The 25660-nt window shown below is 35.8% G+C and overlaps 1 protein-coding gene across 11 annotated transcripts in view; it reads right to left on the bottom strand.

The window, feature by feature from the left end:
- LOC138171996 (transcription factor 4) overlaps positions 1 to 25660 on the bottom strand; it is a 450737-nt gene that overhangs the window by 209220 nt on the left and 215857 nt on the right. For 8 of the 11 annotated variants that reach the window (XM_069101609.1, XM_069101625.1, XM_069101630.1 and 5 more), the window contains one exon: positions 16699 to 16763. The exons of 2 other annotated variants lie outside the window; for them this stretch is intronic. In XM_069101609.1, coding sequence (XP_068957710.1) covers positions 16699 to 16763 — 65 coding nt within the window. Of the gene's footprint in view, positions 1 to 14865; positions 15012 to 16698; positions 16764 to 25660 lie in introns of those variants that run through there. One more of the 11 variants, XM_069101654.1, reaches the window with a different exon arrangement.

Below are 25660 nucleotides of genomic sequence, written 5' to 3'. Positions count from 1 at the left end.
AGACAGAGACAGAGAGAGAGAGAGAGAGAGAGAGAGAGACAGAGAGACAGAGAGAGAGACAGAGAGAGAGAGAAAGAGAGAGAGAGAGAGAGAGAGAGAGAGAAAGAGAGAGAGAGAGAAAGAGAGAGAGAAGCGAGTATCTACTGTTTACATAAGAGTAAGATCCATATGATGTATACTTCTTTCACTTTTTTATATGTTTGTACACTTTTCTTCCCAAGAACCCAATTATGAAACATAGTAAGTTCCATCCCCCTTTTCCTCACATTTTTCCTCATATATTGCCTTCTTTTTGCTTCCCCTCTTATGACCATAAACATAAAATAACCCCTAGTCCCTCTATATGCCTAATATAATTCCCTCTGCAATCCTTGAGGATATTAAGATTCTAAAGGTCCATTTGTTTCCTTTACCTCTATTAGAATATAAGCAATCTAGCATCTTCGGTTGTTCAAATGCATTTACTGTGCTTTCTCTTGAATCCTGTGCTTTCATTTCAAAGTTTCTACTCATTTCTGATATTTTCATCCAAAAAAAAGTCTCCATTTTTTTTTACTCTTGTAGGATTATCTGCAATCTTGCAGGTTAAGTCGTTTTTGGTTGTACACATTTATCTTTTATCTTTTGGCATATTTTATTGCAAGATTTTCTTTCCTTTTAGAATGACTGCTATGAGGTATTACACAATCCTGGTTGGTTCTTTGGTACTAAATTTATTTCGTTCTGTGCATTGGCAGAATTTTTTCTCTGACCTAGCAGCTATGGATTTTGCCCATGACATTTGCTTATGATATTTCATTTCAAAAGGTGACTGGTAGATTCCTAATTTGTCCTCTGAATCTGATTTACGATTTCTTAAAATACTTTGTCATGACTTTTTTTTGTTCTGGTTTTCAGGCAATCTAAAGATTCTTAAATTATCTCTCTGAAACCTGTTTTCCAAGTCACTTTTTAAAAAGAGTAGATAACAAACACTTTCTTCCTTAAAAAAAAACTTTTAATTTTGTGCTAATATTTCTTGTTTTCTTATAAAGCCATTGAGTTCTGTTTTTTTCTATTTTAATTGCAAGAAGTCTGCTAAGATTTTCTACTTTCTATCCTATGCTATTTGCTTTTTTTCTTTTTATTCTTCAAGAAGTTTTATTTTAATTTTTAACCTTCTGCTTTATTTCTTCTAGGTGCTCTTATAGTTGCTGTAGCCAAATGATTGCTTTTCCTCCAGAGGATCTACTCACAAATGGGAAGTAACTCTGTTCCTGGTTTTTCTTTAGTTTCCTCTCAATGTATAATATCTCTTCATATTAGTCAATGTCATTTTCTGTTTATTCCTATTTCTAACCTTAGTTTTCAGTTTGAGATTCTGAGCCATGACCAGTTTTGATCTCCTCTTGAATTTTTGTATGGAAATGGTCATGCCCTGCGTGCACATGATCTGGATTTCCTGGGCTCCCAGAGGCTGACTTTCACTTCCACAAGTGTATCTAGGCTCAGAGAACGAGCAAACTTCAGCGTCCCCAGTTAGAGTCCCCTTGACTATGATACTGACATGGTCTTCCTTCTCTCAGGGGCTTTTTCCTGGTTAAGGCACTGCTATGGTCTTCTGACCTGTTTACCTGAGCTCATGCCTGGTTTTTCTCTTGAATTGCTGTAGCTTCTGGCTTCTCTCTTCACAAAGTCTTGTGTTCAGTAAAGATGTTTACTAATGTTTCTTTTTTAATTTATTTATCATTTTTAGATGGAGAATATGTGAGAGAAAGGTAAAAACCTTTGCTTCTTATCCAGAACTCAGATTGAGTTTTCTTAAAACAATGTTTCACATCCCATTCATTTTCCAATTACTCAAACTATTTGAGAACCCAAAACTAGTTAACAGTCTGAAGAATCATACAGTCTTAGTGTCCTCAGAAACTAGTTAGTGTCTTCCAAACCATCTCACTGTCCTAGTTACCAAAAACTCAGTATGCTAGTTTCTTCAAGGCTAGATGTATTGACAATTTATCCAACCATAAGATGGACAAGTGAGTCAAATTCCCTTCCAGGTTCCTCAAGGATATTCCTTTCTGAGTACCAGGCCCCCCAAATCAAATCAGAGTTGGCAGGCAGGGCATCCCTGTCAGAGCTCCAGATAGCTCTACAGATGTCTGTGCTGTTGTTCAATCAATGTTAAAGACAGCCAGGATGGCACACTGACAACAGACAGCTGTCAGTTAGACTGTGCACTCACACTCTGTAGGCCAATGAGAAGGCATGAGCAGAAGCAGTGGTGACAACTGTTTGGCTAATCAGTTTGCCTATAAAAGTACAATCCTCACCAATAGTGCTCACCCAGAATGTGAGATGACAGTGTGCACATCTTTAAATGCTCGTGTTTTCACTCGTTGGCTTGTCTGTGCTAACTATATTATTTGTAGATGACCCTACCTAAGTCATTATTAGTTACCAATTCCCATAGGGTCATAGGATTTAGAGCAGGAAGGAACCTCAATGCTCATTCTGTTCAACACCATCATTTTACAGGGCAGTAAAACCAGACCGAGAAATGTTAAGTGATTCTCCCTTCCTCGAGATCAGACAGTGCCAATTCAAACACAGGTCTTCTGAACACAATCTGTGTATTGTCTTTCTTTTGCCACTACATCACAACATTCAGTGGTTTACCTTTCCTGAGACTCCCAGCTGCTACTGCCACCTCTCTAAACAAATTATCCTGGACTTCTTTTTTGTGTACTTACATACATACATGTTATCTCCACTGATATAATCTCATTGAAAGTAGGGATTACTTCATTTTTGTCAGTGGATCTTCAGTGTCAAAGACATAGTATGTTCTTAATAAACTTGAATAATTATCTAACAAACTAGCCTAATATACATTCTTGAATAATGACTGCAAATGCATTCATTTGCATCTGTCTTTTGTTCTTTGCAGATATATGCTGATGGGCAGCAATAGATGGGGAAAAAAGCAGAGATGGCAAAAGACACAGGATAGAACACCTTGCCTATCAGCCTAGAGAGTAAGAAATCTTAAACAATGGAAAGTTGTTTTAAACAAAGACAGTTTCAACCAAATTCTGGTAATACTTTGAACTTGGCTTCATTGCAACATTGCCCTTTCTCCATGCTACAAGGCCCCAGGTATTGATTCAACTTCGCTTTTTCTCTAGTTCTCTATGAACAATAATATTAATCTTTGCCTGAGACAAATCTTGAAACAACGTTTTTTAAAAAGACCAACTTAATGGAAAACTGTGAAGGGGGGAATTATTGTAATAAAGGGGAGGAGGAAGGAGAAGGATGAAAAGAGTAAAAATCTATTTGGAAGATGTTTCTTTGTAGTTCTCATTGGGCCTGACTTCTCTACGTATTCATATACAAGGTGTTCCAAAAGACTTCGTGTAGTTTTAAGTTATTAAAACTTACATAGTAACAGTGGGCAGGCCACTATGTTGCTATTGTTGCTGAAAGTAAGTGTTTAGTACATTTTTGCCAAGGAAAGGCTGCCATGGCAGCCTTTCTGCCCAAGATTGCTGCTGCCTCTTGCTAAACTAAACAGTGTGCATTATTTGGACTTCCCTAAGGGGTGCAGCTATACTTCACTTGCTCTGGGGTCTCTGTCATTTGCCCCAGTTGTGGATAAGAGTGATGTAAGACATTGAGGAGGTAACAGCATCAATAATAACTAAAGAAGGAAATGGGTCACGGTATTTTAGGATAAGAGGTTAAAGTCTGAAGAGCCCTTAGAGGTCATCTAGTAAGGCCTCATTATTTTATAGGAAACAAAGCTCTAAAATGTGAAACTACTTGCCCAAGGTCACATAGGTAAGTCAGCAGCCTTTAACTCCAAATCTAGCATTCTTTCAGGCACATTATGACATCCCCCCTGAATATACGTACTCCTGCCCCAGCACTCTGGGCAAAGATCCTTATCCTTTAATAGGACAAAATTAGAAGAAAGGAATTATTTTCCATAAACAAAGAAGTCATGATTCAGAAAGGATTCAGGGAAGTATTGTTCTCCCCGATGAAATTCTTGTCTCCGGGCCCTACTGTGTCCTTAAGACACAGAACAAGGTAGAGGAAGGGGAAAAATAGGTAAGAGAACTTTATATGTTGAATGACAATTTTCCCCATTAGCTGTGCCTCTGTCTCAGTACTCCTTCATCTCCTCCAGCATCTCCTCCTTGTAATCATTCTCCCTAAACATCTGCTCACACCACGTTACTCCTTCTAACACAGAATGAAAAATTATGATCATCATTCTGAAGTGATTCACCAGCGAGCTGTACTCTACAGAGAAATAATCTTTGCTCATTGATTTCTGGTTGTCTCTCTACATATCCACTCATGTTTCATCTAGTGCTTATTTGCAAGGAGTCACTAATATTTGAAATGCTCTACCTTCGCTCCTATACCAAGTTATTTCCTGTTTAAAAACTCCACTTCACATTCACTTCCTTGAGAAAGATAAACCATTAACCCCAACAGGTCCAGAGAAAAATATATAAAATGGTCAAGAGATATATGCTACGATGATGGCAGAATTTTTGCCCTTAAGAAACAGAGCTTCCAAGGAAAGTAAAGCTGTAAGAGAAAAGATAATCTAGACAAAATCCTAATGATTAATCACCTAGTATTTGTTAAGTGTTTAGTAAATACCAAGTAACAAGGCTACAAAACCAAAAGTGAAAGTCTCTGCCCTGATTATCAGCAGTGGGTTGAGTCAGTTGCCTGGGAGATCATTTTCTTGCCTTTTTTTTTTGGAGGGCAATTGAGGTTTAAGTGACTTACTCAAGGTCACATGGCTAGGAAAGTGTTAAGTGCCTGAGGACAGATTAGAACACAGGTCTTCCTGACTCTCAGGCTGGTGTTCTGTTCACTGCACCACCTAGCCACCCAGGGGATCAATTTCAATTCAACTTTTCTTAAATATGAAACTTCCTATTCAAAGATAATGCTCTTTGTCTCCTATTATTCTGTTTATTTCCTGCTCCCATTTTTCTCATTCTCCCATTTGTCCTTCCTTCTGTCTTGGGGGAGAATTGGTCAAATTACTTGAGCTTTCTGGGACTAAGATTACTTGGCCACAAAATGAGAGAGTTGGACTAGATGATCCCCGTGCTCTAAATATGAGATTCCACCATCCTTCCTTCTTTCTATCCATCAGTCTATCCTTTCAAAAGCCATTTGTTAAGTGACTCTTATAGGCAAAGCACCATTCTGGGCTTTGATGAGAGATACAAAGATCATTAAAATATGACAAGCATAGTCGTCATAGAAATTGGAATCTAGCATTAAAATATATAACACTGTATAATGACTATAAGGAAGAATAGATTATGATGAAAACATAACAAAGGTACAAAGCGCTATGCAAAGGCTAAGGGGAAAACAAAGCTTTCAACATGGGGAGATCAGGGACAGATTTATTATGGAGAAAATCGCATTCAAGATGAACCTTAAAAGGGTGGGTAGAATGTCAAAAGGCATGTTAGGGGTGGCAACAGGAAGGGGATTCAGGACTTAATGTTACCAGTCTATAAACTACATGAGCACAGACATCATTTCATCGAAACTTTGTATTTCACTCAAAATTTAGCACAGTGCTCTGAAAACAGGAAGCCCTTAGTAAATGCTTGCTTAATTGAACTGCATTGGATAGATAATGGTGACATATCTTAAAAAGGGAAGCTGAGTGGTCCAGTTCCAAAACAGTGTAGTGAACATGAAGGAAATGAGTATTGTGAGTTAAGTTTAGAAGAGCAGGATTTAGGCCAATGAGTTGTAGAAGGCCTTGAAAAGGGAAACATGGAAGGGGTGAGCAGAAGTTAGAGGATGAGATTTGTAATCAAGGAAGATTAGCTGGAAGCACTGCAACTGAACCAGTTAACAAACATATATTATACATCAGGGTTTGTTCTAGGAAATGAGAATACAAAGCAAAAAAAAGTAGTTCTTGTTCTCATGGAACCTATCTTCTATCATTAAAATGTATATAGCTATAGGTAGATAGAACATAGAGAAAAACATATATGGGCATTGCTGTAAATATATAAGTTGTAAAAATTTCACATTTGCTCTAAATTCCTATATATGTATGCATTTTTATTTACTATATATACACATATGAATATGTGTATATACACATGTACACGTGTGTGTGTATATATATATGTATATATATATAATAAGTTATCTTTGGTGGGGAAAAGTCTATCACAGGAAATGGTTCGAGCTGAGCTTTCAAAGAAGCTAAGTATGCTGAGAGATGAAGCTTAAATGGAGTGCATTTCAAGTATGGAAGATGGCCTGTGAAAAGGCATGGAGACAGGGAGAAAATGGCATATGAGAGAGAGGAAGTAAATTAGTTTGGCTGGACCATGGAATATGTGAAGAAGAGTAATTTATTAGCTACGTGTCCTAGGAAAGCCACTTAATGTCTCTCAGCCTCAATTTCCCAACCTGTAAATTGGGAATTAAAAAAGCACCTCTCTCTCTCTCTCTCTCACACACACACACACACACACACACATAAATCACTTTGCAACCTTTAACCAGTATATAAATGCTAGCTATTAATATATAATAAGTCTGGAAAAGAAAGATGGAGGTAAAGCTAAAGCCAGATTGACAATGACCTTTAAATGAAAAAAAAGTATCTATTTATTTCAGAAGGCATCAGAGAACCAATGAAGACATTTCTTGAGTAAAGGAGGAGTATAGTCAGTCCTGAGCTTGAAGGATATCCATTTGGCAGTTGTGTTAAGGATAGACTGGTGAATGAGGGACCAATTAGTAATTCAAGTTAGAGATTCATTAATTACTAGATATGTGATCCTGGACAAGTCACTTATCTCTCTAATCCTCAGTTTTCTCATCTGTGAAATGGAGACAAAAATATTTATAGTACCTAGCTAACAATGTTCTAGGTAAGGTGGGCACTTCATAAACCTTGAAGTGCTATCATAAGGGGAAGAGTTGTTACTAGCTAGTAAGTACACTGTCTTATCCAAAGCCTTGAACAAAAAAAGTATTTTAATATTTATTGAGTTGAATATAAGAAGAGGCTCTTGAGAATAGGCTATGGTGAACATGATGGTGCTGGTGGTTGTATTTGTAGTGTTGACACTGCTATTCCTGCTGATGATCAAATGAAGTACATATTGAGTATACTGGCTTAACTACTTTGAATTGACTGGAAATTACCACAGTTTTCAAAACATGGTATTATGAAAATGAGAAATGAATTATTAGACACTCAACTAAATAGTTAGCCTAAGCAGTTGCCAATGTAACATCCTTGCTCCTGACACTCCCTAAAGCAAATCCCATTAAACCTTTCTTCCCTTCAGTAACATATAGCCTGCCGCACTATCCACTTTTTAGTGGGTGGTTTACGTGTTGCCATTTTATCAGTGTCTCTGTTGATCCATTTTCAGTTTATTTCTCTTTTTTATAACATTAAAATCTGCTTCCAGATAAGAAAAGATGTGATGATAAATGTTTTTCTTTATGAGAGAACATATACAATTTTGTTTTATCTCTTGGGCATTCTAGTTCCAAATTTTCTCAAGTTTTATTAATCTAGTTTATCTTATTTTAATGAAATCACCATAATATCTACATATATGATTCATTGTGAAGCATTTTAAAATATTCTGGACAGTTGAATGGTGACTCATTAAGATTTCCATAAATATTTCACATTCCTCTAGATTTTACAGTAGTACTTCCCTTTAGGTGAGCTCAAAATAGTTTACAAACATGCAATATCTTATTATTACTCAAAAGATCTTGTAAGATTAAATATATTTTTTGCTATCGAGTTTTTAGAGGAAAAATACCTTAGAAGTATCAGAGCTAGGATGAACAAGCTAATCCGGAAGTCTCACAGTGAGTAAATGGTAAGTTGAGGAAATAAGTCAAATAATCTAACTTCTAATACCTGGAATCAGCTCTTTGGTGCATTTCTTCTGTATTACTATATCATTTTCTAACTGAGGTATTATCATGTTGTAATGACTCTCAAAACGAATTCTGAAAATCCTTTACCTAAGCACAAGATGAGTTAATAATAAACAATCTGAACCCAATTCTGTAGCCCCTGTGCATGTTTATGTTTAACACTTACTGGAGTAAATTAAGAAGCAGCTAAGCTGCAGGTTCAGACCCTTTAGCTGTGAATATCTGAGCCTGTGACTATTGCAGTCAAATATGAAATGTTTGCTTAGCACAGTTTGTATGATATTTGTATATGTAAAGGCAGGGATGGAAGAAAGGAAAAAGTGATAATGGATGAAAGGCATTTGCCATCAAAGTGTGAGGAAATCTTAGTTACTTGACTAAACAAAAATAACACATTTAGTGATTTGTAATATAAGAATAAAATGAGCTCACTAGGTCTCCAGAGGTCTGCAATATGATCTTTGAAAAAGGTAGCTTGCCAATTTAATTGAGGTAGGAGTTATTTAATTTTTTACAGGTATAGTTTTCAATAAAACTACATATGCCTATAATACTGCAATGGCAGATGTGTCTCGATTATTAGAGGTGGGCTCAAGGGAATATATACAATGGATCTTGAAATCTGTAAGCAGCTGTTAGGGGGAGGGCTGGAGTGAAGAGGGGGGCAACGTACCACACACACACACATGTTCCTTAAGTGCGGCAATGTTTTGTTATTTTACTGCAGGTGTATTACAGAGATGAAATTTAATAACTTATTGTATACAATACCAATAAAACTACAAAGATTCAGTACCCTGATGTTCACAAAGTACAAATGAAAAAGAGCGATTATTTTGTGTGCATGAAAACACACACATCACAGACACATACATGTGTGCTGCCCTCCTCTCCCCTGCACATGTAGACACAGAGAGGTGAGGTTCACTACCTGAAAGCTAAAGTGAAATATTTCTGGTTCTATCTTTGTTATTAAATCAAATCTATTTCCAAAAACCATAAAAATAGTTTGTGAGGGATTGGAAGGAAATGTTCTTAGAGAAGAAACACAAATCCAAATTCACTGAGACATTTCATTGTAAGATTGGGGTTGGGGGGACAAGGACAAAAACTGTTAGTTTCATGAAAGTGTTATGTTAGACAGAGAAGAGAAATTCATTTATCAAAAAGCCTCTGGAAGGATTATAAACTACAAATGCATCTAGCATTACTATACTACCTAGCACTTATAGAATTACAGAATCTTAGAGCTAAAAGGGGTCTCCAAGGTCTAGTTCAACTATTATATTTTACAGATGAGGAAATGCCTAAGGTCACATGCCTTCATTTAAGGAATAAATCAAGAACACTGTATCTTCAATGTTTAATAAATGCATGTTGACTGTTAAGGACAGAGACAGAATGTAAGACCAAGATCTCCTGATTCCTAGGTCAATGGACACTCTTGATGAAGTGGTCCTTTTGGGGAAAGAATCTGTTTAAATATTTAAGCACTTTAAATAAATGTTTTTTTTTAAAGGAAAGGCTTTTCTCATTTCCTTTTCACACTATTAAAATGCACTGCTTTTTAGTTCTTAAAGTAAAAAATATTTGCAAAGCAGTTTGCAATTGTATAGTTATATAAATGCTAGCTGTTTCTTCTTATTTATACTTGTAAGACACAAAAGGTCTTATGATTTAAGAGTTAAATATGTGTGTTTACACGAATATACATATTTACCTGTGTGTGACATATCCAATCCTTCCTTGGAAGAGCAAAGTTTGGTATATCCAGGAATAAAGAACCAACCTTGAGGCTATTCTGCTTTGAAATTCAAGTACACAAGTGCACTGGTATGACTTACCATTGATTGCATTATTTGTTTAGTCATAATATATAGATTTCTTTATCACATGCAATGATTTAGGGAGAATTGAAATCCTAATTGCTAGTGGTTGTCAAAATTCCCTTAATGCTTCCCCCCCTCAAGGCTTTCAATAAAAATTGAGAAGTTAATCCCTAAGTTCTGATGAAATTTCAATTTAAATTCTAGAGCATCATTCTTATGTTGTCTCATAAATAAATCAACCCAGTGCAATTTCAATGATCTTTCGATTCTCTTGTTGTCTTAAACTACTGGGCAAAATTCTTCTGAGTTTTTAAGGTGGATTCTTAGTTTTGATCTCATGGACAGAGCATTTGGCAAGGTTCATTAAAAACTGCTGTAAATCAAAAAATCAGCAGAACCTCTTAACAAGATGGGAATTAAGAGAGGGGACAGAACTATATTCTAACTATTTAATCTGTGTTTTGGTGTTAGGTTTGGGGGCATATAATTTCTATCAGTGAGACAGTCCAATTCATGTAATATTATTTCTTGTTTGTGACCCAATCAAGTTCTAGCCTACAACTTACATAAAATGAGAAAGCCTATTATAAGAAATCCACAAAGTCTTTAAGGAAAAACCCAAGATTATTTTTAAGGGCGTTACAAAATGACATCTCAACAAACACCAGGTTTTAGGGGGTAATGCAATTATCAAACTCACAAAGCACTTTTAAGGGTCAAATATATTGAAAGGTACTTTGTAAGTATAAAGTGCTATTTAAGAATGTGCAGTTCTCATTGACTCTCCTGATATAATACAAATTATAGTTGTATTACATAATTATTGTATTATATAACTGACACCTCTTGGTATTTCTAGCTCATAAAGGAAGAGTGAGACTACATGCGTGCTCAATAATTTATTTAAAAGACTATTTCGTCAGCTAGTGCTACTTACATTAGAATCCTAGTCTCTCAAATTAATAGCAAATGATGGGTGTGGGGGAGAGGGCAGGGAAATAGAGAATTTTATAACAATGTGACGGCGAATGAATAAGGATCTCCTAAGAAAACAGGGTTGTTTCTCTTAATATTGAGAATTTCTCTAGATTTTACTATGATATCAAAATAATTTGCAAACACACAGGATCAGGTTATTCTTCAAAATATCTTAATGACCCTAAGAAATTGAGGTGCAGAGGTTGGGCTGTTTTATGTTCTTTCCCTAATTCATTCTTCTCTCCAAACAGAACGGATAAATGCTTGGAGAAACCTCAGAAAAAGGAAATGTGGTATGACCTTGCAGAGTAAAACAGATAAGATCATTACGATATTTTACATATGTGTGTGGGTATATGTATAAAATGTATTTGTATTTATCATTATATATATATATTATCTGTAGCATTGTGTCATGAAAAGTGACATAATTTTGAGGCCAGTCTTGAGTTTGCCATTACCTTGTGTGACCTTTGGCAAGCAACTTTACTTTTCTGAGACCCAAGTCTTTTTCTTTAAAATAAATTAGACTAAATGATCTCAGAGGGCCCTTCTAGCGCCAAAGTTCTACCACTTTTTCTCATCCAGAATTTTCCTATTTAATTATTTTAAGATAGCTAGACTCAAAACCTAAAAAGGTACAGATATTGCTTATTACTGTTAAAATTATCCATGAAAGGACATGGGAAGTGATTCGCTAACCCCTAAGTCAACTGTCATCACACAGTGCTTTCACATACCTTCACAATAGCTCCTAGACTGGAGACGTGAAAGAAATCTAGAAATGTTATAGAATAAAAGAGAAAAAATTGGGCAAGGTAGAAAAAACACTTTTAAAATGGAGATTTTATCATTTTTTTCTCAAAAAATACATATATTTTTGAATGATAAAATGGAAAAAAAATGCTTAAATATTTTAATCTAGCCTTACTCCCTCCAAAATATTTATAAAGTATAAAATCATAATATTTTCATGTAAAACACACATAATGTCTCAGATCATTACAATTCCAATACAACATATCTCTCAAATAAAAACACAATGTGCATTTCTGTTCTCAGAGGTCAATATCAATTTCAGAGAAAACAAAATATGTTTCAGTGCCTTCTCTGCTTGTGGGCTTTCCCTTATTGATTTTTGGCTCTAAAGGCTTTGTTTTCAAGTTTTTAATTGCTTACAAATTAGGAGTAGGGAATCTATATTTGCTACTTCAGTTTTTTAAAAATCAAAAATGGAAGATACTTAAAAGTGAGTTCCTTGAGTAAAAATGTATAATTATTCAATGACTACAACATAAGTGAAAAGATCCCTAAAAGGAAACTTATCCGTCAAGAACTCAAAAACTTCTCTTGGTTCTGGAGGGTGGAGAATGAAATGCATTTCTCTCCTCTCTAAAAAGCTGGAGGACAGATAGGAGAGAATATTTATATAGTCACACTAGAAGAAAAAGTCACTGTACCAGGTGTTTTTGTTTAACAGTTTTTCTTTGTTACAAGGGAAGGTTTAATTCTGGCAGGGGTGAAGGGTATTTCCACAAATTAGTATGATATAAAAAATAAGAAGCATCAACAAAACTTATTTTTAAAATATAATTGTTTTAAGAATGAAGTGTATTTTAAACATAATATACCTATCATGATGTCTTCATGAGAAGAATAAATTATTGCAGAATCCACATTATGTCCCTAAGTTAACAGACACAGATTTTGTAACAATAAAGGATGCTCCAAAAAGAACTGCAGAGGCTTTGATTATTCAATATATTTCTGTATTACCTCACTCTTTTAACATTTTTAGAAACATACATTCCTACCTTAGTGTACACATAACTCATGAATGTTGTTGAAGGTATAGAAAAAATAAATGATTTCAAAAAAGTTTATGTTCAATCAATTTGGTCAGGGGAGCTTAAACAGAAAGCACCGGCCTCTCTGGACATATCCACCTGCATGAACGCAAGTGCAGTAAAGCCTTGGAGAAGCACAGAGTTTTAATCTTACTTGTATTAAGTAAGGCTCTGATGGTTCATTTGAAAATTCTTATAAAAACTAGTCATCCCATTATCTAAAAATGCCTATATGATTTAGACAGAAAGACTAACAAAGGTTTCAGACCAATCTCAGATGAAGAGGTTTTACCAAGTAAACATCACAATAAAGAATAATGCATTCCATTTCTAAATTTTCTTTAGAAAAGTCCCAAGGGAACTCACAAACATTCTTTCACTTATCTTCCTTGCATGAATGTCACAGTTCCATAGATAGGAACATCATCCTTCTTAGGAAGAGAATATAAAGACAAAACAACAAAGGACAATCCCAAGGTCACAGGTAGAGGTGGACACTGCATTTGGGTCTTCTACCTCCAACTCAAAAGTACTTTGAACTTCTTGGATAAAGATATTAAAAAGTAAACTGTAGATAACCACTTGACACTCAATACCGTGTTCTTTTCCCTTCCATTTCCCTATGCAAGAAAATCCCTGTATTCATTGCCATAATTTGTCCTAGTGACATCAACAAGCCAGTTACTGGAATCATCCAGGGCTACAAAGGAGAAAGAAATATGTCTTCCCGTGGTCTCCGGCAATGCTTGCTGAGAAACTGTCATTAGCTCTAGCACTTAACTTGGACCACCTTACTAAAAAGTTCATTTCCACTCGACTTAGTTCCTGTCAGACTTTCCATTATACATTTTCTTCTCTCTGCCAGTAAAAAGTTGTATGAGGTTGCATTTTGGCAGGGGTGTTTTCAGCCTGGGTGTGATTTCCACAAGCTGATTTGATTTAAATTAGTTTTGTCATCATTTAGTAAGGGAAGAGCAAAAATGTCATTTTCTGTTTTTTAAAAATCCCTATGATTTTCTTCTTTCCTCTCCCTTAAAACACTGGGTTAGTAAATACAGCATGCCCATGTTTATCTCAGGAAAGTTCACAATTAAGTGATTCATTGACTTTCTATTACCCCATTACTGCTTTTCATTAAAAATAGCTGGTGGATAAAAAAAGAGAATGATGGCTTTTGTTTGTCTGCTATAAGACTTACAAGTTGTATAAGTCACATGACTACCACTATTACTGCTAAGAACTGGACAACTAAATCCTCAACAGAAATAAAACAGACATTAAAAACTAAAATTATTAAGATCCAACCAATATAATGTCATACTCTCTTCCCCTTTAATGACAGTACCTGTTGCTTCCTTCTAATTCTCTGTAGCTTCTTCAAAAGCCCCTTGGCATGGGGTCACAGTATACATATGCACATTAATGGAGCTGAATTTATACATTGTTCATCCTGATATTGTTCACATGACCCACCAATACACGGTCATCATGCCTTTGGTGATTCTTAGAACCTGACATCTAAATGCTCCCCACTTCAAGAACTCTGTCATAAAGGAAAAGGGAAGAAATAAAAGTAAATCACTTCTCATCTATGAGAGCATCCCCTTCTCATTTGGCGGTGACTAATCTCAACTATGATCTCCTGATTTTGACCAGAAGCCCAAAATACAAGAACTTCATTCTCTGCACTTCATATAGCTGAGGGTCAGTCCAGATTCACTGAATAAAAGGACCCAAGTCTGAATAATGTTTTAGAATATACCATATCCTGTTCTATTCTCAATTTCTGCAAAAACATAAATTCAGAATTCATTAACTAATTAAAAAAAACAGTTATGTCAACACATTATAACCCTCAGACTCTATTCCCTAAATTCAAAGAGGCTCCAAACTATTGCTGTGTCTTTGTCCCTAAGTAACCATATTATTCATGGTTACTACTGAGACGATGCTATGGATAGTGATCGCTGATCCATGCAAGACTCACACCCAGCAAACAGAAATAAGAATGAAGGAATCTTCCACAGTTCAGAGTTCCTTTTCTGTCTAGTACATGAAGACCACTACATCATTATACTACAAGAAAAACACATTCTATCTTATTTACAAATTTAACATATATTGATTGCCTGAACACATATGTACACAAACTCACATGTGTGTACTCGCAAGACCCATATTACAAACATCAAACAATGAACTACCTTCACCCTTACCCTTCGGCCCCTCCCAGTTTTCCATCTCACCTTGTCCTTGAAAAAGGCACCACTGCAGTTTCACCAGAGGAAAGTGTTCCCCGCAAACCTAGTATGTATTCCTATACATAAACAGTCAGACTCAAGCAGTCTGAATGATGATTTCACAAGTTAAGGGGCCTCTCGCTTAGTCAGCAGAGGAAATCTTTGTGTCTGTAAGGAATCACGCCAATTCCTATTAGTAAGAAAGGATGCAGGGGCAAGCACGCCTATTCTCTCATTGACCAACAAAAGGGGCCCAGTGAAAACACAGACCTCTTCCATCACCATCTGCAAAAAGGAAGGATGTTGTCAACCTTCTTCTCCCCAAAACTTTAATGATCTCTGCTTTGACCCTCAGAAACCAGATACACAGGAATAGGACCTTCTACAGGAATTGAAAGCTTTACACTAGAGACACAGCACTAAGAGGTTTGTCACCCAAGCTATCTGCCCCGAACATTTGCACTCACATTCCAAAGATGTTTCCGCTACACTGGAAGCGCTGTAAATTTCTTTCCTGCAGAATTCTTTCCAAACAAACTGCCATGAACTGCACTCTACAACATGTGCTGCATTAGTCCTTAACCAAGCCACAATTTATCTCATCTCCACAATCCTTTATGTGCAGAATATGACTGAACTGGGGGCGCAATGGAACAGGCTAAACTTGAAAAAGGAAACAGATGCACAAAGACAACCCTAATTCCACCTTTAGAGGTGTATTAGTGATAGATAATGGAGATAGCTACATGGGCTCTATTCAGTTCCTAAAACTAGTTTTTGTTTGCAATTTTCTGAGCTAAACTAAAGAAGTTGTTTTAAACATTCAAGGATAGAATTTTCTGTATCATCAAATAAGATAGGTGATGAAGGAGTTCCAGGGAGCACACATTCCCAATCTAACACAGTAAGAACACGCATTCTGTTTGGGGCAGTAACAAAACAGTGAAAGACCCTGAATATTAAAAAGGGCTATTAAATTCTCTGAAGTTTCCCAAAGTAACAGATCTATGCACTAATAAAAAGAAAAGTCTATGCTTTAAAAAATATGAAAGAGTTTTAAACATGTTATTAATACCAGTGCTGAAATTAAAAAGAAAGCATCTTTCAAAAACTCAATTGTCTTAAAACAAAGCATAGACTTTTGGCTATTGATAGTATTTTTAGAATCAGTCTCTCTCTGGAGAGTTAAAAGTATGCAAATGTGGAGTGCACAGAGGCACAAATACACACATGCTATACCTTTGTATTACATTGGCATTTTATTATTTAATTAAAGTCCTCTTATTTTTCTAGCTCACGCATGCTTCCCTTGAGACGGCTTTGCTGTTAGCCTGCTGGCCTTGACTTCCAGCCAAAAACAATTCAGAAACAAAAAGGGACAACAAATCATATTTTCACAGACATTTTTATCCCTCTATACAACCCTGTTTTCACACAACATCATACAGTCTCTATGAAAACTATAATTTATGGCAATAGCCACCAAAACCAGGGTCTGACACATGCTCCATGGTGCTGGGAATTTTATCATTCTAAAAGTTGCCGAATTATGAAGAAATTGTTCCGATGGAACCCTTATGAAAAAGCATCAATAGTTTATTTACAAACATCATCACTGGGACACTGAAGTGACTGAGTATCAGAAGATAGGACAGAAGCTGAGGTTATAGATTAAGAACAGAATGAGATTCATTATTTAATATTTTAAAAGAAATAGTCACCGGCAAACATGCAATGAATAGCTGTGTCAAAATCTAAAATCATAATCTACTTTACAAAACAAACTAATTTACCAGGCTATTTATCACAACCTCTTCCACTGCATAGATTATCACTTACCTGGTGGCAACCCTGTAAGTTTGATTCTCTCCCATAAGACGAATATGAACCCCTTTCTGTTTTACCTGTCAACAGAAATTAACAAAAAAATGTGTGTAAATTTTTATTTTCCTCTTTAAAAAAAAATCTCTTCCAGGTAACAGATATCTACTTTTCTCTTCCGATGTTTACATATGTAAAGTAGGCACTAACGGCAATGTATGCAAGCAAGAGAAAGGGATTAACACTTCTTCACTCTGGCTATGATAAACTGGAAAAAAATATCCTTCATTCCTATTCTTAGCCAAACTGCTCCACACTTCCAAAAACTGTCATTTCAATGGCCTCCAATTTCTCTAACAAACAAATTGACATTCCTTATTTTCACTTTCATTCTCTCCCTCAAATTTTAAACAATTTCATTTTTACTTACACAGCAGGCAAACTATCTATGTAATGACCCTAGCATAGTAATTCCCATTGATTATATTGACACTTAATGGTGAGGCCAAAGCTAATCAATCACAGGCTCTCCAGATGGTGAATTTAGCAAAGAAACTATTCAGAATTCAGGTGATTTTTTTTAACCTCTTTCCCAGGAGTAAATTCCCTCATGATCAACATGATGATGGAATTGACGAGAGGGAGAGAGGGAGAGGGAGAGAGACAGAGAGGGAGAGGGAGAGAGAGGGAGAGGGGGAGAGAGAGAGAGAGAGAGAGAGAGAGAGAGAGAGAGAGAGAGAGAGAGAGAGAGAGAGAGAGAGAGAGACTCTGAGATTTGTTTGGACATTTGCCCATTCAGAACTAAGGTTCCAATTTCACCAACAGTCCTAGGAGCTAAGCAGAGGCCCACTGAAAACCAACATCATATAACAGCACCAAATACTTAATTTGTTTCTGAAGACTATTTTATTTTTCTTTAAGTAACCAAGAATTGAAAAGTGCCTGGGATACATTCTGGTCATATATAAGACAGTAAAAGACAATCTTCTCTGTTTTTTTTAAAGTGCTTTTAGCCTTAATCATAAATTGGGCAAGATTAAAGAGTGAAATTAAATAAGACGTGAGAGTAGAGCTCAACCAATGACACACAAAGCTTCATGTTGGAAAATTTTTGGATACAAGTAAATACATAAGATTTAGTTGCATAGTAGGTAGAGACAGTATCAAGATACCAAGAACACTAACAAAACCAAGTGATGAATTTCTCTACCTCTTCCCTTGAAACTACTAGGCTAAATGATGCTAACTAGCAAAAATTTTATTCTCCCTTTTATCAGAGAGCAATGGGGATGTGTTCATTGGGTTTGAATCAGAGTAAAGGATGCAATATACAATTAAAAAAGATGACTGACTAGTCACACGACAAGAGTAAGGGATAACAGTGGGGAGTTTATGTGCTTGCCCTGGTATTTTCTCAATACCAAGAGAAACAAACAAAAAAAAAAGACTCCTGATGTATTAAATAGACTTGATAGAGAGAATGTCAATTAACAAGCATTTATTAAGCACCTGTTATGTGTAAGGCACTCTCCTAGGTACTGGGGATACAAATATACAAAGAAAAAACAATTCTTACTCCAAGAACTTATAGTCTAATAGGCAAGCTTACATTCTAATCTGTAAGAAGATATGCACAGGAGTCACAAAGCATGGGCAGGCATGGATGACCCGCAATGTGTATCACTGAAAGAAGCACCTACATCAATGAGACCACAGCTTTACTTGAATATTTCAATACTGCATCTGTGAAAAAAGCAATGCTAGCTAGACCAGTCGATAGATATATCCGATCCTAAAAATGCTTCCTAGGTCAAAGCCCATCCAAGACAACTGAGAAAACAGGCAGCATGTATTATAATTACCTACCTCATTACTGTCAATAAACATTGAGTGAAGGCCTAGCTGCTTCTTACTGTACTCATTGCATCATTGCCACACATGAAGAATCATTCCTCAAAATGCCTAACACTTGGATGATGAAAGTGTTACCCAAGTTAATTTATTCTTGGTATATTTCACTATTGTTTGATGAAAAACATAGATCTAAATTTTCACATCTGTGAAAGCTCATTCCCAGTGTCTTATCATGGTATAGAGGTGACCATGGACTCTCAGCATTTATGGAGATAAAGCTTAGGCTTGGGCAAATCCTAACAGAGTAGAAAAGCTTCCAGTGTGCTCTTCCTGGCTCTGCTTCTATAATTCAAGAATCAGCCTAATCAAATTGACAAAGGTTTATGAGCAGAAAGTTTGCTACTGTGCAATGACTTTTCTATTTTTCTTTCTGTAGCCAAAGGAATTTATGAAGACCTTCTGCTAAGGGACAGAAAGGTCTTGACCTGCGTCTACAGAAAGAACATTCACAGTAATGAAAAAAAAAAAGACTCTTGGAAGTAGTGAAGAACAGCCACAAAATGGACATATCCACTGAGGAAGTCAGATATAATTTTTTAAATCACCCTCTTCCTCCTCTTACATGAAAATTGCTTGAGGGAGAGGGCTATGCTACAGGATGCAACAGTAATAGTAAAACGATTGCAAATATTAATTGCAATCCTATTGAAACAAATCAAATGACTTATTGAAGAAAATAGACTAAAATCAGGGTTCATTGTGAAGGTGTGGCCTATTCTTTGATCTGAAAATGCTTCTAGTTTAACAGTAAAAATACATATACACAGAATAATTTTTTTAGTGAGATCAGAATATATTTTTCAAGGTGAAATTTGCTTTTACTTTTCAGGAAGATGTACCTAATTCCTTCCTCTTCACCCCACCAGGATTATTTTAAAAATTATTTCTAAATACAATTTGAAGAAGGCAAAAGATCTACTTTATGTAGAAATTTATGAAAAGATTCCATGGGCAAGACTGAGCTGATGAATGTGAAATGTCATTGTCAAATCTTATCCTCAAATATCCAACACCAGTATGAAAAGATAAGATTCACAACTAATTTCAGTGTTTTGGGAATTCTGTGTAAAACCTTAATCTGTGTTTTAAGGTGTTTGTGTGTGTGAGAGTGTGTGTGTGTTTGAGAGAGAGAGAGAGACAGAGACAGAGAGACAGAGACAGAGAGAGACAGAGACAGAGAGACAGAGAGAGACAGAGAGAGAGAGAGAGAGAGAGAGAGAGAGAGAGAGAGAGAGAGAGAGAGAGAGAGAGAGAGAGAGAGAGAGAATGAGAATGAGAATATATTTAGTCATGGAACAGATAACCCTAAAAGTAATGTAATCTTGGCTGCATAGTACTAATGTTCTTTACTATCATATCAGATACAGGCTGCCTCATCTTAATTTCCGATGTTAAAAAATATTTATCTAGATACAAAAATAAACCCATTGCAAATTACAAGTTGTCAGGGTTAAAAATCTACTCCTGTTTGTGTGGGGGAGGATAAGAGAACAGCATAGACATGAATCATTCTCAGTAATTTGAGTGTTTCCATGACATCAATGGGCACTCGTCCAGGACTCTGTCGAAGTCTGTGAGGTACCAAAGAGGCAGGGCAGCCAGCAGGAGATTGGGAGATTGACTTTTTTTTTTAAAGGATTATGCTCCTTGTAAAAGATTTCATCTGTAGCATCCACTTTTACCATCAAATAGATAACTCTGGAGATCATGAGTGAACACATTTCATTCTGATAGTATAAGCCTTTAACTTTATTACATCTTTTTTGTTCCCAAATTCAACTATAAATCTGCCTTCAGAATGAAAACCCTTGTTTGGGAGCAAAATAATCAGTGCTTCTGGAAAAAGCCTAGGAACCATCTCAAGTGTGCGTGTGCGTGTGCGTGTGCATGTGTGTGTGTGTGTATGTATATTTTCTTCACTATCATTTCTGATGATGAAATAAGCAACTATTTTTAAATGACACTTCATTTTCCAGGAAAAAAAATCTTTTCTATCAATTCTCCATTAAAAATTAGCTGTGGTCTTGATGCTGATTTTCTGCTTAAAATTCACTAGAACATTTGTTTCAGATAATAAAATTTGCAAGACTACTGATAATATGCTAGAATAGGTTCTTTAAGTAACTATTTGTGCTCACTAGCACAAAAGCCCCTAATTTCTACATTTACTGTATATGTTAGACATGGATTTTAGTCTCTTGTACTGAATAATCTGGAATGGTCAGACTCTTTCCTCCCAAGCCCACCCCTAAAATGAGGTTTGCAATAGCAGAGGATTCGATTTTCCAGTGTTTGAAAAAGACAGTACAGAGCGGTGTACCAACCCGACGCATTCACTGCGGAATTTTCGAGACAACCCTCCAGTACTAGAATGCGACAGCCGCTGCGGATATTTTTTGGCACAAAGACAATGGTGGCAGTGCCAAGCCCCATGGCTAAAACTACTCAAAAGAGGCATAAGGGTAGCATTAATCGCTCAAGTCTTTTACTGCATGGCGTACTGTTGTCCATATTTTAAAAACTAAAAGTATCCCTTAGTAATATTTGTTATATGCCAAAAAATGGTATGAAATACATACCGGGAACAAATCTTGTCAGATATTTGATTCATTTTCATACCAAGAGGACCAAATGTTAAAGATTGCTGCTAGTTGCCATTTCCTGCTAGAATGGTATATGGGAAACAAATGATAGAATCTCATGTAGTTTTTCGGATTGAAGAATGAGGGAAAGCTATAGAGCAAATTTCATAAATGACATCAACATATTGGTTAAACAACCTTTTCCACATATAAAAAAACATGTCATTAGTTGAAAATTTTAACAATAAAAATATTTTGAGAGCAGCTTTAACTTACACCAATAAATCCATCATGAGACAAAAGAGATCTAAGTGAAATCCCTTCTCTAGAACATATCTAGTAGCTGTAGTGTGAATGTTATCAATGAAACGACCGTGTAGTTTATTTAAATAAAACTCAAAGGATCAGTCAAAATCCTGAATACCCTTTTTAAAAATTTTTATTTCACTATTAAAAGGGACACCAATTGACAATCAATAAAAGGGTCACTTGCTTCTCAATAGTGCCCTTTGAAAAATTAATCTAATTAAGTAAAAATATAAGCTACTTTCAACACAAAGACCCCTATTTTCTCCCTAGTTGCACAGCTACTATTTTTCTTGCTATCTTCTAAGAATGGAAAGAAAAAATATATTTTTAAATTAGGAAAAATGGTATAAGTCAACTGAGTTTAATGTTTATAGTAACTTAAGGTTTTTCAATATTTATATATATTTTTATATTATTTTCACTTGTTCCTTACATATAATCATGGTATTCCTATGGCAAGAAAACCTACAAAGGGGCTGGATGGGTATAAAAGTGTTCTATGAATGATCTAGTTGGTTCAACTTTTTCATCTCAGGAGCATCACTTTGGGAGAGATAAGCACAAATAATTTCAGACAAAAAGAAATGTTCTAGATACATAAGTACAACTTATACGCTTAGCAATAGCCTCAATTGTACAAATATGCAACAAGCACAAATGCAGTAACTGATCAGAGAAAAAAGCACTGGTATTAGAGCCAGGAAAACTAGATTAAATTCCAGTTCTGTCAAGTCATAGCTTTACAAGGTCTTAGTTTTCTTATCTGAAAAATGGGGGTAATAATACTTGTGTAATGCTGTGAGCAAAGGTGCTTTGTAAACTTTTAATATTACATTAAGTGCCAGTTGTGAAAGTTATTGTTTCTATTGTTACCATACAGTAGAGGTTAAGAATATGCTTTGTCTTGGCTCCTTTTATTCCTAGGTTCCATTTGAAAGTATTTAGAGAATCAGTAGGAATTTCGCCCACTAATGAAGTGCAACCACCTGTGAGAAAATACTTCACCTGGTTGAGTAATGTTATGTACAATTATCTGTTTGATGTTGGACAACAAGGAGATAGACTTCCCCAATACTCACTGTGAAATTTTCATCTGAGAATTGTAGACAGGGCATCAGACTAGAAAACGTCTCTTAAATGTTCCTGATTCAAGTCCTTGTTAAAATTCTAAGAAAGCGAAGTTAAAATGTGTGATTTTGAATTTCTATACCACCATATAAAAGAATGGTATCAATGAATTTTAGTGGTTTTGAAAATTAGCTACAATACATACCTCTTTACAGAAATAGTTCTGTTTCAAGAATACTGTTCACACTCAAGTTTGTTAATCTGGAAAAATCAATAAATAAACTAGTAGTCCGACTTTGAAGGGAAATCAACACCCCAAGGCCCAAAAGACCCATGAATTTGATATGAAATTAATGAAAGTGTCTTATAGGTGGTTATAATTTACATTTACATGGTGTTTTACTTCCTAAAAGGTCTCTAGGTGCTCTATAACCTTATAAATGATAAACACAGAATCTGTGTCATCTCACATACACTAAAGTGCAACCATTTCCAGGTTAAATCATGGCAACTAATTATAAAGCACAGCAGAAAACTGTAATTAGGTAGATTCCAAGTGAAGAATAGTAACTTCCATGGAAACTGCAGTGAGAATGAATATAAGGAAAAAATTAGTTGTTCTATAGGGTGAACTACACCATCATTGAGATAAAAATTTTATGCAGGGAAAATGTCTTAAAAAGTAATGACAATGTATACTATCCACATGGCAGACTCTTTCATTTCTATTAATGTATATACACTTCATTTATCTCCAAACAGACTATTATGTCATTCTACTGGTCTAGATTCATCAAAGACTTGGTATTAGACTTACTGTTACTTGATGTGGCAATATTGGCTTGAATTTCAAATTAAAATAATAGTGGTTTGTTTGTGGGGTGTTTTTTTTTTTGTTTTGTTTTTCAAAAAATTCTGGTTGGCTGACTGGGTGCCACTGATTTTTAAGTGAAAGCATCTTTAGAGGTCATTTAATCTGAATTTCTCATCTTACCGACGAGGAAACCGAGCTCAAGAAAAGTTGAGTGTGTCACTCAAAATTTCACCTGTGGTAAGCAGCAAGCCAAGAATTTAAACCTGGTTCTTCTGATTAAAAATTCAGGACACTTTATATTTCACCATATTGCCTTTGTCTCTCCCTAGCTATGAGCTTGAATGTTGAGACTAGGGAGGGGAGGGGAAGTGTTCTTCTTTGGTGTTTCAGAGATCTCTACAGGGGACTTAAGAGCTTTGGTTCACCGTTACTCTGCTGTACCATGACAGCATGCAAGGGCAGTGGAAGAAAATTCACAATTTAAAATTAACATCAAGAAGTTGGAAGCTCTTTGAGGGTAGGGACTCTAGTCCCTAGTAAAGCTAGTAAATTTGAAAATGTGCCCTAAATACATTTAACATCACAAATCTGCATTTCTTACATAGATGAAGGTCATTAGTCTAGTGTAGTCGTGTCTAGCTAGTCTTGATTCTAGACCAGCATGTTCATTTTGTAGATGAAGAAGCTGGAGTCAGAGGGATGAAGTGATTTGCCTGAGGTCTACCTCTAAATCTGTGGTGATTCCACAGATAGTTTGCTAAACTTATATCGCACACGCGCGCGCGCACACACACACACACCTCAGAACAAAGATTCAAACTTTGATCCTCTGACTCCAAACCCAGTGTTCTATCTACACTACCATGCTATGCTGCTTTATCCTCATGGGAGAAAATGATTTAGGGTTGTGAGTAGTAGGATTCATATAAGTATCCTTTCAGGATATGATGTGCTTGTTAATTGGTTGAACAGGACGGGTCTATTCAAAAATGAACCAAAAATATTGCTCTTTCAGAGATTTTTAGCAATTTTTTACAAGCACTTTCCAACAAAAAAAATACTTTGCATTTAGGAGTCATGTATAAGGAAAGTGAAAATACTATCAAACTAAAGCATGGGAGTTGTATGGTTCTCATCCAGATGCAAGAAAGTATTTCATTTAAAATAACTGTAGACTATTCAGAGGAGAGTGACAAGGATTGTGAGGGGGCATAAACTCATTTTACATGAGGGAACTGTAAAAGGAGAGGGGAATGCTTAGCTTGATGGAAGAAAGACTTAAGGAGGACATGATTTTTATCATCAAATATTTGAAAGACTGTTATATGGAAGAAGAATTTGACATATTTTGCCAGGCTCCACAAGAGAGAACTATAAGATTTTTAGGTGGAGGTAACATAGAAACAAATTTCAGCTGCATGGAGAAAGAACTTTCTAACAATTAGATATCTAAAGATGAAATCTACTGCCATGTGAATTAGCAAATTCCCTGTCATTCAAGGTATCCAGAGACTTACTGGGGAAGTTGGAGGGGAATCTATGCACTGGCAAAGTGGTCTTATTAGAGGAATTCTAAGGGTCTTTCCAAAGCTTAGATTCTATCATTCTAATTAACATAATCCTAGGAATGATTTACCTGTTTCAGGATATGCATCAAACAGTTCTTTAAAGTACCTGAGGTACTAACTACTTGTAGGGCTATAAGCAGGAACTCCATGCATGGAACAGACACCATAAATCTAGCTGTTCTTGCTAACTAGGCGTTAAGCACAAGTCTTTCTATCCTGGTGAAAAAATGTAAGGGTTCTCACAGTCTCTCAATTTAGAGGCAAACTCCAATCATCCCATCCTAACTGCAGCATTGATACTTGGGACACTGGAGCAACAATTTCCTCCGAAATTGCTCAATTTACTAATGCTAGGTATTTTTCAAGTTGACATTATCTGCCCATCTATTAGTAATGGTATTTTTTTAAAAAGAGCTTACATTCATTCTGGTTTTATGCAAAGAAAGTGAGTTACTACAAGTTGGATCTCCCTAAATTAAAAATTCATTTATTTGTAATATTTATTTCCATTTAAAAATTAAGGGTTTTGCATGGAAATTAAGGAAGTAATTCTGAAAATGAACCTTTAAAAATTATGAAAACAAATTAGTTCTAAATGAAAACACTATCACTCCTCTCCTTTCCTCTCTCCCTTTGTCTCTCCTCCCTGTGTCTTCCTCTTTCTCTGTCTCTACACATACACTCTCTCTCTCTCTCTCTCTCTCTCTCTCTCTCTCTCTCTCTCT

The sequence above is a fragment of the Petaurus breviceps genome, unplaced genomic scaffold (genome assembly GCF_028583685.1).
Source record: "Petaurus breviceps papuanus isolate PSGF00001 unplaced genomic scaffold, PetGlider_PUasm1.0 128, whole genome shotgun sequence".
Classification (NCBI taxonomy): domain Eukaryota; kingdom Metazoa; phylum Chordata; class Mammalia; order Diprotodontia; family Petauridae; genus Petaurus; species Petaurus breviceps.
The sequence above is the reverse complement of the archived record's forward strand: the minus strand, read 5'-3'. Positions and strand labels throughout refer to the sequence as shown.